The sequence below is a fragment of the Corvus hawaiiensis genome, chromosome 30 (assembly GCF_020740725.1).
Source record: "Corvus hawaiiensis isolate bCorHaw1 chromosome 30, bCorHaw1.pri.cur, whole genome shotgun sequence".
NCBI lineage: Eukaryota > Metazoa > Chordata > Aves > Passeriformes > Corvidae > Corvus > Corvus hawaiiensis.
Genome location: NC_063242.1, coordinates 18,361,185 through 18,377,330, shown reverse-complemented (window position 1 = coordinate 18,377,330; position 16,146 = coordinate 18,361,185). Strand labels below are relative to the sequence as shown.

Genomic DNA, 16,146 nt, shown 5'->3' with positions numbered 1-16,146 from the left:
CACTGAAACAGTAATAGGAGATGAAGCATTAAGAGAAATTGTACAGCAAAAGCAGAATGAAATTTCTGGACTCAATTAAATAGAGATGAAGCTTAAGAAGGTTTAGTACGGTAGAGGAAACAAAAGTTGATTTCTACTAAGTGGTCTTCCAGCTACAGGGTCTGGATCCAATAACTCCTACTTATGCCTAACACTCCAAATCTGATTAATTAAATGTCTCAATGACTCGATAAATGGCAAGAGTCTGTGTTTGTCTATACATGCTGCAGGGGACTTCCCTCCTCTAGCTTTTTTCTCCCTTGAAAACAAGCTAGAACATCCAATTCCCTATGCCCCAGTCATTAAATAGTGCCACTTAAGCTACAGTGTCGTTCCTGATACATTAGAAAACGGCAGATTTAAGACTCTCTGGGCAATCTTTTTTTGTCCCTCCCCATGTGCATATGTTTTCTTACAAACCCTTCCATGACACAGTCATATTTTAGATTTTCCCACAGGATGCATGCCTCATTCTGTACAACACAGGATAATCACACCCAGTGGCAGAAAGAAATTAGCATAGCAATCTTAATCTGGTATTTCCTAATTTTCCTAATTTCCTTATCCTTCCATGTTTGGCTGCACTAACCTAAACAATATTCTTTTAATGGAATTTTTTAATGTTACCGTTTAAATATATATGTATGTGCATTTGTGTATCTCTCCATCTATCTGAATCTGTTAATGTATTGGTAAACACAAAAGAAAAAGATAAAAGTTGTTTGTTTTTAATTCTTTCAGAACCGTTTGATCTCTCAGCGCTTGTTTTAGCAGCTGCCTGACTGTTTTTCCTCATATGTAAACTTCAAAGTCAACCAGAGGTCAAAACTCTGGACAAAGACAGAATAAGGAAAACAGTGGTGACTGGCATATGCAATGGGAAGAAACAGAGGAGCTGGGTTGTAGATTATTGTGTTTCTGGACACAGCAGGGGGGGGAATTATCTACCTCTTGGACATAACATTTCCTGATCAGAATGTTTGCAATAGTTGTCGAGGCCTGATACTTGTCTGGAAATGTATCTCACAGAGAAATGAAGGGTACAGCCATGCACAGAAGGACTTGACATTCACTGCTATTCTTGGTTCAAGCAGTCTGAAAATAGCTTAATAGATTACTGTAAAAATGCTGCAGAAAAACAGCTGGTTTCTGTTAAATGCAGAGGGTTTCAGGGGTGGGTATTGGTTTTGATTCCCAATCTGTTATTTGCTGTTTCTGGTCATAGGAAAATCAAAGGAAATGCAAGTCCTGGAGAGCCAGCTTCTGTAGCAATGTGGAGCATTTTCCGTAGGCATGTGCAGTCGTGGTACAGGATGTGTCTTCAGTTCATGCTTTTTTTTTCCTTCGGGAGAACATCTGCCTTTCCCTCCTTCATCTGTCTGTGGAATCAGGCCCCTGCTTGTGCAGAGCCCGGCAGAGGGCCATGAGCAAGAGAGAGTCCCTCCGGCTGGGGGTTGTAGCCTTGCAACTTGCCTGGCACCTGGTAAAACAGCCTGCAGAAATTGGGAGCACCTTAGTGATTCACACATCCTCGAAGCAGCTCCTGCCAACAGAGTCGCTGGAGAGGCCCAGCAGAGGCAGAGGTGGATTCCTCCATATGCATGTGTGTGTGTGTGTGTGTTTGGGTTGGAAGGGACCTTTATAGGTCCTCAGATTTTATGTAGATTATGGGAATTTGTTTAAATGACCTGCAGAATAATTTGTTCTTAAAAAAAAAAAAGTCTTTACCAGTTTAACCAACAGGAAAGATGGAAAAGGGACCAGTGCCAATGCATCTCCCCCAGTCTTCATTTTCCTAAGTTTTGCTTTTCCTACAGAAGGCTTAAAAATATGTGATTTGTACCATACAGGCCAGAACCAGGTATCCCTGAAGGCATCCGAGGAGGTAGGAGAACCCTCAGCAGTGTAAAATCTCAGCAATATTATGGGGGGATTGAAAATACCAAGCAAACCTCGTGATCCTTCTGCAGGATACTGGTGGCAAAAACTTGAGTAACAAGTTACTCAAATAATTTTAATTATTGTTATTATTAAATTATTTCAATTATTTCCCTCAAATATAGTAGCTTGTATTTGTTGCTTCTTCTACTCCCACATTAAAAAAAAACCCTCAAAAACCCAAACAAAAACATGCCCAGGTTCTAGTTAAGCTAAAATTCAGGCTGTGAAGCCTGGGACTGTAAGCTGTGCTGAGCGACATTGTTTTAACAGACACAAGAAAGACACTTTTTAGCTCAGGGAAGCAGACAAACTTTTCCCGGCTGCATGAATAGCAGGCAGAGATGTAGCCTGCCACTGGGGGGGAAAAAAGGTGTGGATGGGCTTCCTTGCAGCTTGTGGGATGGTAAATGAGTAAGAGATGAAGAGAGGGAAATGCGATGGGCCTGGCTGGCTAGTGCGACAGGCAGAGCACACCTTTCTCCTACTGTGAGCCACCCTGCAAGGGCTAAGGAGAGTTTCACCCTTGAAACTCCTTCTAATTAGAGGAATATAATTAATGTGTGGCTTACTGTCCCTTGTTAACATGACCAGAGGCAAAATTATTCTCTGTAGCTTCTCACTCAGTGACCTTTTTCTACATAGTTCAAGGCCATTGAACATCATGCTTTCCCTTAATCAGCTTTCTACCAGTTTTTGTTTTAGCAGAGTATTAATTTTCAGATTTGCTTCAATGAGTTCTGCAAGAATTAAAATTGCACTCACTATTTATCATAAATCCACCATTTCTCTGCCATTAACACCACTAAGTGAAGAAAAAAGAATCCAGCAAGAAGTTGGTGAGAGAAAAGGAAGAAAAAGTGTGAAGCATCTCTGCAAAAAGCCATGTAGGGAAGGGATGTAAGTGGTGTAAAGAGCAGCTGAAGAGATGCAGGACAGAGCAGCTGGAAAACAAAAGCAGAAAGGCTGCTGGAGCAAAGCTGGCTGTAGGCGGCCCGGATGCGAGGAAGGGGAAGTGGGAGCAGAAATGGGAGCAGGGAGTTTGTGTTTGGTCTTCAAGCAGAGGGTGAGGAGCTTGCAGCAAGGAATTAAAAGACAGGAAGGAAGCCAGTGAGGGCAAATAAAGAGTGGAGATATCATTTATGTAGTGAGAAAAAGATTACTTTAGGGGTAGCATTGGGCATCATGTGCTGGTGGACCGCATAACATGTAATCAGCTTGAAGAAGCAGCCGTGATTCTTCAGGAGACAACCTAGAAAATAATACTGTGGCTTAATTTTAATCCTTTTTAACCCAGGGTCTCTCCATATAAAGGATGAGCATTGTGTTTCCCTGAGCACTAAATGGAGTGTGTTGTGTTTTGTGACTTGTCATTGATTCTAAATGCCTTTTGTGTTTCGGGGCTCTGAAAACAAAGGTCAAGTACTAGCAAATTCTGTTTTCTGTGAGAGATTTAATTAAATCCTAAGGACAAAGGCAGAGCACTGGAAACAGCTATTGAGTGTGAAAGATGGGTAAATTTGCATTACCATTTCTCTATATCAGTTTGCACATAGCTTTGTAATTAGGTTTTTTGTTTTGTTTTGGTTGGTTGGTTGGGGTTTTTTTGTTTGTTTTGATTGACAGTAGAATAAATATTTTAAAAGTCAAGGTAAGTCTTACAGATGTTATTTTCTGCATGTAAGTTGTCTAATACATGCTTGGAAAAAGATATGAGGAAACAGAGTGAGGAAGCACATAAAATAGGATGGAACAATTTCTGAATATAGGTTTGGCCTAGTAATTTAGTGAGTTTAAATTGTAGGGCTGGAAATGGACTGGGCTGCCTAAGCGGTTTTTATCCTTTATGGACAATAGCAGCAAACGAGAGGCTTTCAGCAATTAATAGCATACTGCTAATCACAACTTACTCATGAATAACCTGAGTAAACTGCTCAGGTGCTGTGGAAGGCTCTGGAGCCAGAGGGGAAAATATTTTTCACTTGTTCAATATCAAGGCATTATTGTATTAGTCTGCTATGCTTTGGAGGGTCTGAATTTTGCCATGCCAACCTATTTTTTCTCATGTAAATAACAAAAAATGAATTAACATATTAAGAAAAGCCAAGTTATTGAAACTGAATGCAGCTAATTTACTGGCAGACAGAAACCAAGAGATGCCTCATGGCTGCCCCAACTGATCCTTCAACTTAACAGGTGATAAGGAAGGAATTCTTTTTCTGCTATTGATAAGACCTCTGAAGCAAAGAGTATTACCTTATAATTTAGCCATGCTAGTGCGTGAAGTTGGGAAGATAGACATGGTGAAGTCATATGTCTATGGGAGCAAGAAACCATCCAGTTTACCCACAATTTTGAAACTATGTATGAGTAATGCAGCTCCTTCTCCCAGTGTCAGATTTGACGTACAGGAAAAATCTCACAGACAGTGGGTCTAAAACCAGACAAATCAGAACATGCCACAAGAAAGGACAAGTTGGGGACCTGGAGGCGCAGAGCAGATCATGCTCCAGTGTCCCAAGTCCACTGGGGGATTACCCTTCCAGAGAAAAACTTCAATTCTCTGCAGATGCAAGGCGGGGTGTATTTCATAGGGGGGCAGCCCCCATGGCAGTCAGACTTTGGAGGTCACAATGAACCCACTACAATTTTTCTGGCAGTTAATGGATTGGATTGCCCCCTGGGGTAGACCTGCTAGGCCCTCTCTGTTCCACTAAGGCATTCTCTCTAATAAATAAGCTTTTGTGCTGTGCCAGGTGGTCTTCTCCCATGCTTCCTGCACGGCTCTGCACCTCTGTGCAGAGACATCTTGCAGACATCCCTGCCGGCAGACATGACTCATTCTGGGGAGTCTGCATGTGGGGTTTTGCAATAGTCTGATCAGGACATGAAAAAAGACATTAACGAAATGTGTGTTCAGAAGTACAAGGCACCCCACCATGCTCACATAGATGTCATAAAGATGACTGCTGTGAAATGATCTGTTGGCTGCCCAGGGTGAGGTGGGGGGATTAAAACCTCCACCCAGCTGAGAAGAATGGTGGCTAATAGCTGATTGTCTCCTGCACTGCACAAGACACACATTTCTTTCCTCATTTTCCCATGGTGTGGCATTACCTCCAGTGCCTTGCAGGTGCTTCCCCTCAGATTCAATCCAGTCTAAAGAAGCCCAAATGAAAAGCTGGATCTCATGGCTCACATCAAACGAAAGGGGGGGGGGAACTTCAATTTAACAAGATGCAGAGCACACACCCTTCTGGAAGGGGATGCTCTGGATGCAGGTTTGCAAAACTGATTTAAGGACAGTTGCAGTTATTGCTGTGTGAGTGAGGAGTCTGTGATGTTTCAGTGCCTTTTAAGAGTGAGTCAAGAAGGCAATAATAACAACTAACCAAAAAAAATCGTTTGGTCATCAAATAGTAGAAATACTGGCCACAAGAAATTCTTGCCATGGTTGTCCACAGTGCAGATAACATCACTGACCACTGACTGCTATAAGTGCATGATTTTTTATAATTGGATGGATTCCTATATTCAAATTACTGCATACAAGTAAGTACTACAAGTCCTTACTACTATATCCAAACTATAACAGAGTTCACGTTTCCTTCTGTGAAAAGGTCTTGTGTTTATCCAACTTCAAGTAGCTCCCAGCAGGCCCCTGTGGTATTGGTGCCATCATTTTCTACACATGTAGAAAGCATTATGCTCCCAGCACTGTGGAATGTCCATAGAAATTCAGACCATGTCCACACTGTGCTCAGCAGATGTGATGGTGTAATCCAGCTGACTGAGAAACAACTGCATGAAGCTGCAGCAACATGGGGTTTGGGGCCTGGGCAAGTAACATGATGGTCTGTGGAGGCTGATTGTGTCACTGTAGGTGCCTCAGCTAGCTGGCTAAAAACTAGCTCAGGTAAGTCTGGAGGTACGGAATTGTATGTCCCTTTTCTGCATGCACATTGACAGGCAAAGGGATAAACTTCTGGTCTTATGACCTGGGGCTAGCAGGTAACTCATATTACCTGCTGTGACTTCAGCCAGCTGGATGATACCATCACATCTATCAGCGTGAGGATGTGGTCTAAGTTGCTGTGGATATTTTACAGTGCAGACAGTGTACCATTGCTACCTTCATAGGAATATAAAATGATGGCATAGCCACCACCAAGGAGTGCTGGGAACTACATAATATCAGGTAAACAAAAGACATTTTCATTAAAACAAACTCAAACTCCATAATAATTTGGACATAGTACTTACAGTTTCAATAACCTGTTTAAAAGAACTTACTCTAGTTCTGAGTTATTCCAGAGTTTCACCAAAGCTTGGCACCAAAAAGGAGTGATTGCAAAGGTGCGGTGATATAACTCTTTACAAATACTGCTTTGCATATGCATGTTCCCACCTTTGTTTTCATTGTATGAGACTTCTGAGGGACAGCTTTGTTTGCCACAGTACCTTTTGTTTCTATGGTAAAGGTTCTAGAACATCAGCCAGAGGCAATTTTGCAAGTATTCATATGGCCATGGGCCATGACCGAGTCAATCATCTTGTACTTTTTTTAATCCAATGTTTTATAGAGAAGCCTCATCTATTCTTGTTGTGCAGAGGCAACTTAGGACAATGGTGACATTCTCCAGTCCTGGTGGATGGGTTTTATTTGACCCTGGAAAAAGCAAATTGAGTTGGATCTTTTTTCCCCTCTGCCAAAAAACTGTCCTCAAGAAGGTATTACTTTGCTTCTACTACACTTTTGAAATAGCCTGTTCCCGGCCTGTAGTGTTTCCCTTTGTCAGATTATTTTTGCTATCATCAGATTAGGTGTCTTTAGAATCACAGAATGGTTTCTGTTGGAAAAGACCTTTAAGATCAGTAAGTCTAACCATTAACCCAGCACTGCCTAATCCACCACTAAACCATGTCTCAAAGTGCCGTATCTGCATATCTTTTAAATACCTCCAAGGCTGGTAACTCAAGCACTTCCCTGGGCAGCCTGTTTCAATGCTTGACAGTCCTCTTGGTTTGTCAGGAAGAACTTTTTCCTAATATCTAATCTAAACCTTCCCTCATGCAACTTGAGGCCATTTGTTCTTGTCCTATCTCCCTTCTCCATTTCAAACAAGGCAGTTCTGGGGATTTGAAGTAACAATAATTATTATAAATAATAATTATAATAATAAAGAAACAAAATCATGGTGTAAAACTGATATAAAATACTTCTGAGTATCAAGAGTTGAATTACCCAACAGACTTGCATAGCAATTTACCACAGGAAGTAGGAAGTTTGGTGTCTTTTTTCTTCAAGAGGGGATGAAGAGAAGAATAAGAAGAAAAAGATTAACTCTTCAATGAGAAAGAGCTTGCTCACACTTTCATACACATTGGTTTCTGTCTATGATCACACCTATAAAATTTTCATTTCTGGGGTTTGGGTTGTTACGGCCAAGTGAAAACAGAATTATAATAAAAGTCAATATATAAATCATCTCTGTTGTCTAAGACTAGACTCTCTCAAACCTTATAGATGTGTTCTATAGCAGCAGAGTTTTCCAAACAAAACAACAGTGTTATAAAATAATGATTAACTGATTGCCTAGTGGCATGAGATTAATAGAAGAATTTGAAAATATCCTGAATATGAACAAAATCAGCTTCTGGGATTTGGTTATGAAGATCCACCAAAAAATTACTAAGTTGACTCATTTATAATTCCTGCAGTTGCAGTGAATTTGAATTATTTTTCAGTGACTAAACATTTTTTTTTTTTAAATATCTGGAAGATGTGAAACACATGCATTTTTAAAAACTGCATATTTAATGGCACTTGAGTGCATTTAATTTAAGACAAGACATGCAGAATCTCATGAAGCTTCATGGTATAAAAGCAGTTGTCTATAACTTGTATTGAGAATCTTCACACTGTGAGTGTCAAGAATGGCAACTTCTGCCGTTCTGTCCCAAAAAGGATCATATGGAGCCCTCTCTGCTTATACCAGCAAAATTATGAGACGTGTCATTTAGAGTTGATTATCTGAAAGCCTGCAACTGTTAAATATTTCCCAGGCCCAAGACAGAAAGCATGACTTTTTATGCATTTGTCATAGTCTTTCTTCATCAGAGCAAAGCATTTACAGGGAGTGTAGATATTTAGGACAGCATACATAAAAACAAAGCCAGGGCAATTAAAGCTAGTTTACTTTTAAACACAGCCCAGTTTACTTTTAACTTTTGTCTTCAGAAGAACTATTTGAGCAAGGACTGCAAAACTAATCCAACCACAGGAAATGTGATATGTGTATATCAGGAAAGTAGGAGTAAGGTGAGGTGGGAGAAATTTGTTCTAGGAGGGAGCACTTAGGGTTATGAACGGGAGAAATAAGAAGGAAACTTCTTGATCTCATAGGTGATTCACAGTTAACAAGATAATAGCAGTGTAGAAAATCAGCTTCATGATAGCTTTTAAGAGGTCTAAAATGATGATAATCACTCTACTTTTAATGGAAATACATATTTATTTATATTTCCATTTATACAATGGAAATATATAGACACAAAAGATAGATAATTTCTGTTTATGTCCTGGTAGATGAGACCATCAGGAGGTTACTTTTTAGCTCCTGCTTTAATATACTCTACCTTTCTGAAACCTTCATTTTTTCAGGCAATTTTTTTCCCACAGTTTTTCTTTGACTTTGAGTTGAATTTGTTTGGCTTTTTTAAGATTTCCAACAAGAAGTACTTGGGCCATTTTTAAGCCCTGGGATAGTGAAAATAAAAAAGCTTTTTCCCAGGGTAAAAGAAGAATTTCTGGCATCTTGACATTTTCTGTATCCACCAAGTGGCTTTAATGGGAAAACAGTATTTGCCACGGAAATGGTCCTTACTGAGGTATGAAGCTTTCAGCATTCCAGTGGAATTTTGATTTGATTTCAAATCAGTTTGTGAGCTTTTACTATACGTTGGTTACAGGCCTTTTTCTGCACTTTTAAAGCATAAAAGCAGAGGGAGCCTGTGCTGTATATGCACTTGTGGCTGATGTTGGCCTGAGCCATATGGTGACCAGATATGGGGGTTGCTATCTATCTCTGGGCTCACAGCTCCCCTCCTTTCCAGATACAGCAGAAGCTACTTTGGGAGTGTCTATGCTGTTTATACAACGATGCCCTTGTCTGCTGGCAGCAAACGCATCTGTGTTTGTGCTCGAACAGACAATACCATCCAGTTTACTTCCTCCCTTGCAGCAGTTTGTTTTCAGACCGGATCCTCTCCATCAAACTGAGCCATTAAATTCCAAAAGGTGATTATTTTTCCCCCCCGCTATTTCTAGCTTGTTCAAGAACATGCAACAAAGTTTCAGATTTGGATGCCCCATTTCTTACTCATCGCTCACCACTCGCAGGCATCGGGAGCAGGTTGTCCTCAGGGTTCCAGCACTAGGTGCAAAAGGAAGTACTACAGGTGCTTGAAAATGCTCTGTAATAGGGAACAGCAGCAACCACCCTCTGTTGGGAAGCTGGGATACATTGGAACAGACAATGGAGCCTCACACCTTTATTAAATCTGGTGACATGCAGGAAAAACATATTTACATATGTATAGGTGTATGTTGCACTGTTTCAACATTAAACATGTGTTTGCCAAACAGATGTTTGAAAGATACTGCTTTTTTTAAGAGTCTACCCATAAGAAATTCTCTTTTGATCTATTATATGCAAAAGTGTCTTCTCGTGGTAGCAGTTCTTAATGCCTAGGCCACTTCTATTCTATTCTATTCTATTCTATTCTATTCTATTCTATTCTATTCTATTCTATTTCTGTTACAGGTCCTATGTTTTGCCTCATCCAGAGCCAGGATGATTGTTCTCAGCATACTAAGTTATGACTAATATCTCTCTCATTTCTTTACTTTCTCTCTCCTATTTGTAGGGCATTTTAGTATGTTCACTACTCAGAGCACCTTGCACCTCAAGCTTAGTCTGTAATCCCTTGAGGAGTCTTTTCAGTGCATAGGTGAGCCCCCAGAGGAGTAGAGGGGGCTGCAGTGTAGTCACCACCATGACTGCAGCTTTAAATCAGCTACTTTACAGCCACCAGCATTCATTACCTAATGCAGCTTTTATATTTCAGGCTTTGCAAGCACACTGAGATCCTGAGATCAATGCTAGTGTGACTTTATCATTACCTAAAGTCAGTTCAGATATGTCTGCTTGAGCATCCATCACACCTTTGCCTGAAGCAGGAAGCTCCTGCAAATGGCCTGTTGCACACATGGGCTTTAGCAGTGGTAAAATATTTTGCCCAGAGACTGGATTTGTTGACCAGTTTTCATCCCAGGGCTTTGAGCCACACAGGCCTGTGCTATTAACTGTCCCTAGGACTAGAGCAGAGGCTAAACTGAGCCAGTTTTGCAGGGTAAAGAAGAAGAGAGGGTGGTGGACCAAAGGCAGGCTTAACATAATGTGATTTAACTGCTGAAGGTTTCACGCTGACTAAATCGGAAGCTGAATGTGAGGGGACCTCATGCATTACTAACTTGGCCTAATATGGTGAACAGGATATAGTCTCACTTCTGTCTTGTGCAACTCTTCTGAAGTCAGTAGCTACTTCAGGAACACAAGTCTCCCAGTCTTTTCTCTCATTCTGAGAGTGTATGCCTTTTAAAGATGCACACTCAGTGACCCGAAAAATGTAAACGGCCTTTGACTTTATTAGAAGCTCTTTTGCTTAATTTTTCTTAGCTTTTTCACAAGAGGATGGAAGTTACAGTACTTGCTCAGAGAGGGCTGAGCCAGTACTTTGAGTATTCCACTGCTCTTGTGTTCTTGCTGTTTGCTGAATTTTCCTGAAATGGGCACTACTGAATCCTCTTACATGCACAGTTTTATTACTCTCATGTACAAGAATGTTATTTGCACAATAAACAGTATTACTTGTACTTTTTATCAGCATTTTACTACAGTTTAGAGGAAGCCAATGTAGTCATTCAACAGTTTATTGATATTCTGTATTTAATATGAAATTTCAATCTCTGCCAAACAATCAGCTCATAAGTCAGTGTCAATTTGTATCACACAAAAATCAGGAACATTTAAATATGTTATGAAACAGGCAAGACAATATGGATATGGGGACTACAGTTTTGGTTTTATTAGGATTATCAGCTTGTTTACTATGTATGGACATCAATTTACATAGAGACACTTTCAAGGATTAGAAACTACATGCTTCTGAAGAGAGAAAAAATGATCTTTCAGGCTTGCATGCTTTATCAGTGCAGTGTTATCAGGTCATGCATCTGTTGAGTAACTCCTATTTCACTCAACAAAACCTAGCTCAATTCCAAAATACGTGACACAACAAATGCAACAAGAAGTAATAACCCATTTTTAGTTTATTATCAGGAAGATAAAACAAAACAATTCAATGTTCAAGAGTTCAATGCACTGGTTGGTTATGTAGGATGGGGATTTGTATGATTTCTAAGTGGCCAATGCCAGAAATATGCAAATTCCTAATCATATAGATGCAAATAGTCTGACTGACATTTGTGAAAATGGGCTTCAAGATCCCAGCATGTGAATGAGTGTTCTCTGGATTAAAAACTATTACATTACACTCTCAAGTTACAACATGAGTACTTTATCACATGAGACGCTTAACCCATACCTGCTTTTGAAAATTAGAATCTATTATCCTTTATGAGTCTGGCAGCCAAAGCCTCCCTTTTACAGTTTCGAAGCAGTGCTCAGAATTTCCTAGACAGCTGCATGAGTACCTCCCACACAAATTCTATTCTATTTGAGACAGACAGACAAGCACTTTTAGTCCACCACAGTCGTGAGAAAAGCCCAGTCTGACAGACATGTTTGAAACACACACAGTTTGCACACAGCTGAAGACAAACATGGCAGCTTTGCTCGCCACAAACATTGGTAGAGGTTCTCAGGTGTACTGGTCCAGAGGCAAGATCCTTCACTAGCAAATAAACACGTGAGGCTGGGCCTGTCCGATGCCTAGCTCTTGTCTCTCTGTGAATTCTCCAAGGTGCCAAACAATGGGATGGTGCTTCTCTCCACTTACTGTGTGAATCCGGGCCACTGTGAAAAAAAACTGCAAAGAAGCAAAGGGCAAGTGGGAGCAAGACCCGTGTAGCTTTGTTGCAGGGAGATCTGGAGAGGATGCAAGGTGTTTTGTATTTCCAAGAGTACCTGTAAGTTTTCCCATAGACATTGGATAAAACATATAAGTGGCACCTGCTGATCACAGTGGTGATCCTGCCCACTGAGCTGCAGATTCAGGCTTCCTGTTCCGTACTCTATTACAGGCTCATGAATTTTGCATTTTTTCAAGCTAGCCGCCTCAAATCACCCTGCTGAGACCTGGCATCATCCCTGTGTATGTTTTAATGCCTAAACCAGGTGCCCAAGGGCACTGTGAATTAGGTGCTGTCTCTCTAATGATGACTCTTGTTTTAGATGAAGACTGCAAGAAGCATTTTCTCTGTATTTTAGAAATTAGTTACTGCATCACATATGAAATGATCCCAAGCCTACACCCTGTAGCTTGTGGAAATGTTCTCTTTGGACTGTGGTTGCTGAAATGGAATATCTGCATTTCCAAGGGCAACCAAAGCCTCTGAATCAAAGGGCTGTGGTAGTAGCCAGCACAAAACGAGAGAGCAAGAAATGTTGCTGTAGCCTGTATTTTTGCTTAACTGTACATACTTCTCAGTAGAAAACGAAAACAAAGATGAAGGCTGTGGGTATGAAAAAGCAAAATGTAGAATGCCATTTCTTATTTTTTCTGAATAAAGCAAGACAGGAAGTACTGACATCCAGGACTGAATAGCTCAAATGCTCTAATACTTGGCTATGAATTTGTTTCTTAACCACGACACGGAAAATAACTCATAATGCTAATGATTCAGGTTTGCTACTGGCAACTGTTCAGTGACTAGATATTAATGACTTGACCATCTCTATGCAATTTATAGCGATGTTTGTAAAAATGCTATTGCCATTCATGGAACTGCAGTGGAAGTCAAAGAACCGAACCAGTCCAGTGGCCTCTGTCCAGTAATATTTGAAATCATTACTTCGCTCGAGTCTCAAGCTGAGCCACAGGAGGATCAGGTTGGATATTAGGAGGAATTTCTTCACAGAAAGGGTTGTTAAACATTGGAATGGACTGCCCAGGGAGATGGTGGGGTCACTATTTCTGGAGGTGTTCAAGAAAAGACTGAACGTAGCACTTAGTGGCATGGTCTAACTGACATGGTGGTGGTTGGTCAAAGGTTGGCCTGGATGATCTCAGAGGCCTTTTCCAACCTAATGGATTCTGTGATTGTTTCCTTATTTGAAGAAAAGGTCCCTGTTGTGGTAAGGGTAAGGGTAAGGTTTGAATTGGAAACACCAACACAGGCTGCACAGGTTACATGTTTAGTGCTGGTATCTATTCTTTCTGTGTTTGGTGTGCTGCCTTGCACATGGCTCTTGTCTGGACATAAACGGGAATGCTTTGAACTTGTGGCACTGCAGAAGCTGGCCTCTCCTTCCCTGGACAACCAGAATGGCAGAGTGGCTGCGACTGAAATGGATCTCTGAAGGTCAGCTTCTCCGGTCCCCCTGATCAGGCAGGACACAACCGCAGGATCAAAGAATGGGTCAGGTTGGAAAGGTACTACAGTGGGAAATCTGGTCCAATCTCCTTGCTCAAGCAGGATCATCTCAGAGCACACGGCACAGGATTGTGCCCATAAGGGTCTTGAATATCTCCAGTGAGGGATCACCTAAGGACCACCCACAGCCGGCTGCCCAGGGCCTGGCTTTTGAAGATCCGCAAGGATGGAAGCCACAGCAGCTCTAGGGGCGACCGTGGCTGCCACCTGTCCCCCCGTGCCCGTGCTGTGCCAAGGCGGCGGGAGCCACCAGCTCTGAGGCGCCTCCGGGGATCCGGGGCGGAAACACGGAGGCAACATCCCCACATGGCACGGGGAGCTGGTGGGACGGGCGCCTTTCCCGGCGGGACGCTGCCCCTCGGCTCCGCGCAATTCCCGCCGGAACCGCCGGGCGGGGGCGGGCACACAAAGACAGCGGCTCGCGGAAGAGGGATCCCGGGATGTCACACCCGCCCCGCCCGCACCGGCGCCGAGGCCGAAGCGAACGCGATCCCTGCTGCTCGCTCCCGCCTCTCCCGCTCTTTCCTTCACCACAGCAACGAAGCTGGTGAAGGTTCTGGAGCGCATGTCCCGTGAGGAGCGGCTGAGGGGGCTGGGGTTGTTTAGCCTGGAGAAAAGGAGGCTCAGCGTGACCTTATCACTCTCTACAACTCCCTGAAAGGAGGCTGTAGCCAGCTGGGGGTCGGCCTCTTCTCCCAGGCAACAAGTGACAGGACAAGAGGGCATGGCCTTTAGCTGCGCCAGAGGAGGCTTAGGTTGGACATTAGGAAGAGTTTCTTCACAGAAGGGGTGATTAGACACTGGAATGGGCCGCCCAGGGAGGTGATGGAGTCACGGTCTCTGGAGGTGCTTAAGGAAAGACTGGACGTGGCACTCAGTGCCCTGATCTAGTTGACGTGGTGGTGTTCGGTCACAGGTTGGCCTGGATGGTCTCAGAGGTCTTTTCCAACCTAATGGATTCTGTGACTGTTTCTGCGATCCCTTCCCCGGCGCGCGCCTCCTGCGACCGCCTCATGTGCGCGCCCCCGCCTCCTTCACCGCGCGCGCACCTCCTGCCGCTGTCCCGTCCCGTCCCCGCCCGCACCGGAGCCGTTCTCCCGCGCATGCGCCCCGCGCCCCGTCCCGACTGTTCAAACAGGAAGGCGGACATGTTAGCTCTCGCAGGTTCCCTCGCAGCTGCCGGACCTCACGCTCTCTCCTCCCCTTAAGCCGCCTCCTTCCCTCCTCCCCTTTCACGCCGCACCCTCGGGTCGGTCCTGAGGCGGTCCGGGCTGCCGTCCTGTCCCTGAGGCGGAGGGGGGGGGCTGAACCGGCGTTGGCAGCGGCGGGAGGCAGGGAGGAGGAGGAGAGAGGAAGAAAGATGATGCTGCTGCGGCCGCTCCGCCGGTGAGGTGACTCGTCCGCCGCCCGTGGGGGTACTCGCTCGGTGCCTTCCTCGCCCCGTGCCCACGGACGGACCGACCCCACAGCGCTGAGACACGCCGTCGAGAGGATTCCTCTAAGTTTTATTTTTCCATCAGTTTTTGCCTTGTTGGTGTGCCTGCAGGCTTTTGTCTTTTTTCTTTTTCTTTCCTTTTTTTTTTTTTCCCCCTCTTCTGTTGTTTCTTCTGGTTCACCGGAAAGAAAGCGCGCTCCGGAACCTGGCACCGACCCGCCGGCGCTGCAGCAGCAGGGCGAGGAGGAGGGACCGCTACGCTGGATCCCAGGACGGCTTCCCCGGCTGGGAAAATGGGAATGCTGAGACGGTGGGGCCCGAGCAGAGGAGGGAGGGAGAGGAAACCTGCTGCTGCGGAGCTGTGAGCATCCCGGGAAGCTGCGAGCGTGCCTGGAGGAGCGGGGGGAGAAGCAGCCTCGTGCCCCGCCTGCTGCGGGCTCCCCTTGGATTCTCTGCCCTTTTGACGGGGACTTGCTCCAGAGACTTCTGTGATTGAAGGGATCTCGCAGGAGGCGCTTCCTCAGCCAGTCCAGGCTGCGTGGTTTCTCTTTTGTGGTCGCCTGTTCCTGGTTTGGTTTTTTTTTTTTTTTTACACTTTTTCATTTTATTTTATATATTTTTTTAAAACCTTACTTTGCTCTGGAATAAGGGAAACTTTTTATCTCCGGAAACATGTCGACGGGAGAAAGTTTTGAGTCTCGGTTTGAGAAAATCGACGTGACTTTGAAGGACCCCAAATCCGAAGTGAACGTGGACTGTTTGCTGGTGAGTAGGGAGCGCCGATGGGCCCCCGGTCACGTCTCCCCGAATTCCTTACCCTGTGGGACCGAATCTCGCACTCCTAGCTGAGTCACCGCCCTGCTCAGCTCCGCACTGGTGTTTTGTTTACTCAGCTCTGGGCTGAGGGTGCGTGAATGTGTCTGTGTGCCGGGAGAGCGGCTCATGCCAAGGAGGCGCCTGTCCAGCCCTGCCTCACACTTGTCATCTCTCGCTTCGCGCACCGCTCTGTGCCTCGCCGGCTGTCACAGGGGCGGTGTAGCCTTTCCACAAAGGC

The 16,146-nt window shown here is 44.0% G+C and overlaps 1 protein-coding gene across 1 annotated transcript in view; it reads left to right on the top strand.

Annotated features, from left to right (window-relative positions):
- Nucleotides 1–14,769: 14,769 nt before the first annotated feature.
- Nucleotides 14,770–16,146, top strand: part of ROCK1 (Rho associated coiled-coil containing protein kinase 1) — an 85,492-nt gene continuing 84,115 nt past the window's right edge. Inside the window, exon 1 of the mRNA XM_048289329.1 lies at nucleotides 14,770–15,857. Within this exon, the coding sequence (XP_048145286.1) occupies nucleotides 15,765–15,857 (93 nt within the window). The 5' untranslated portion in view covers nucleotides 14,770–15,764. The remainder of the gene's footprint in view (nucleotides 15,858–16,146) is intronic.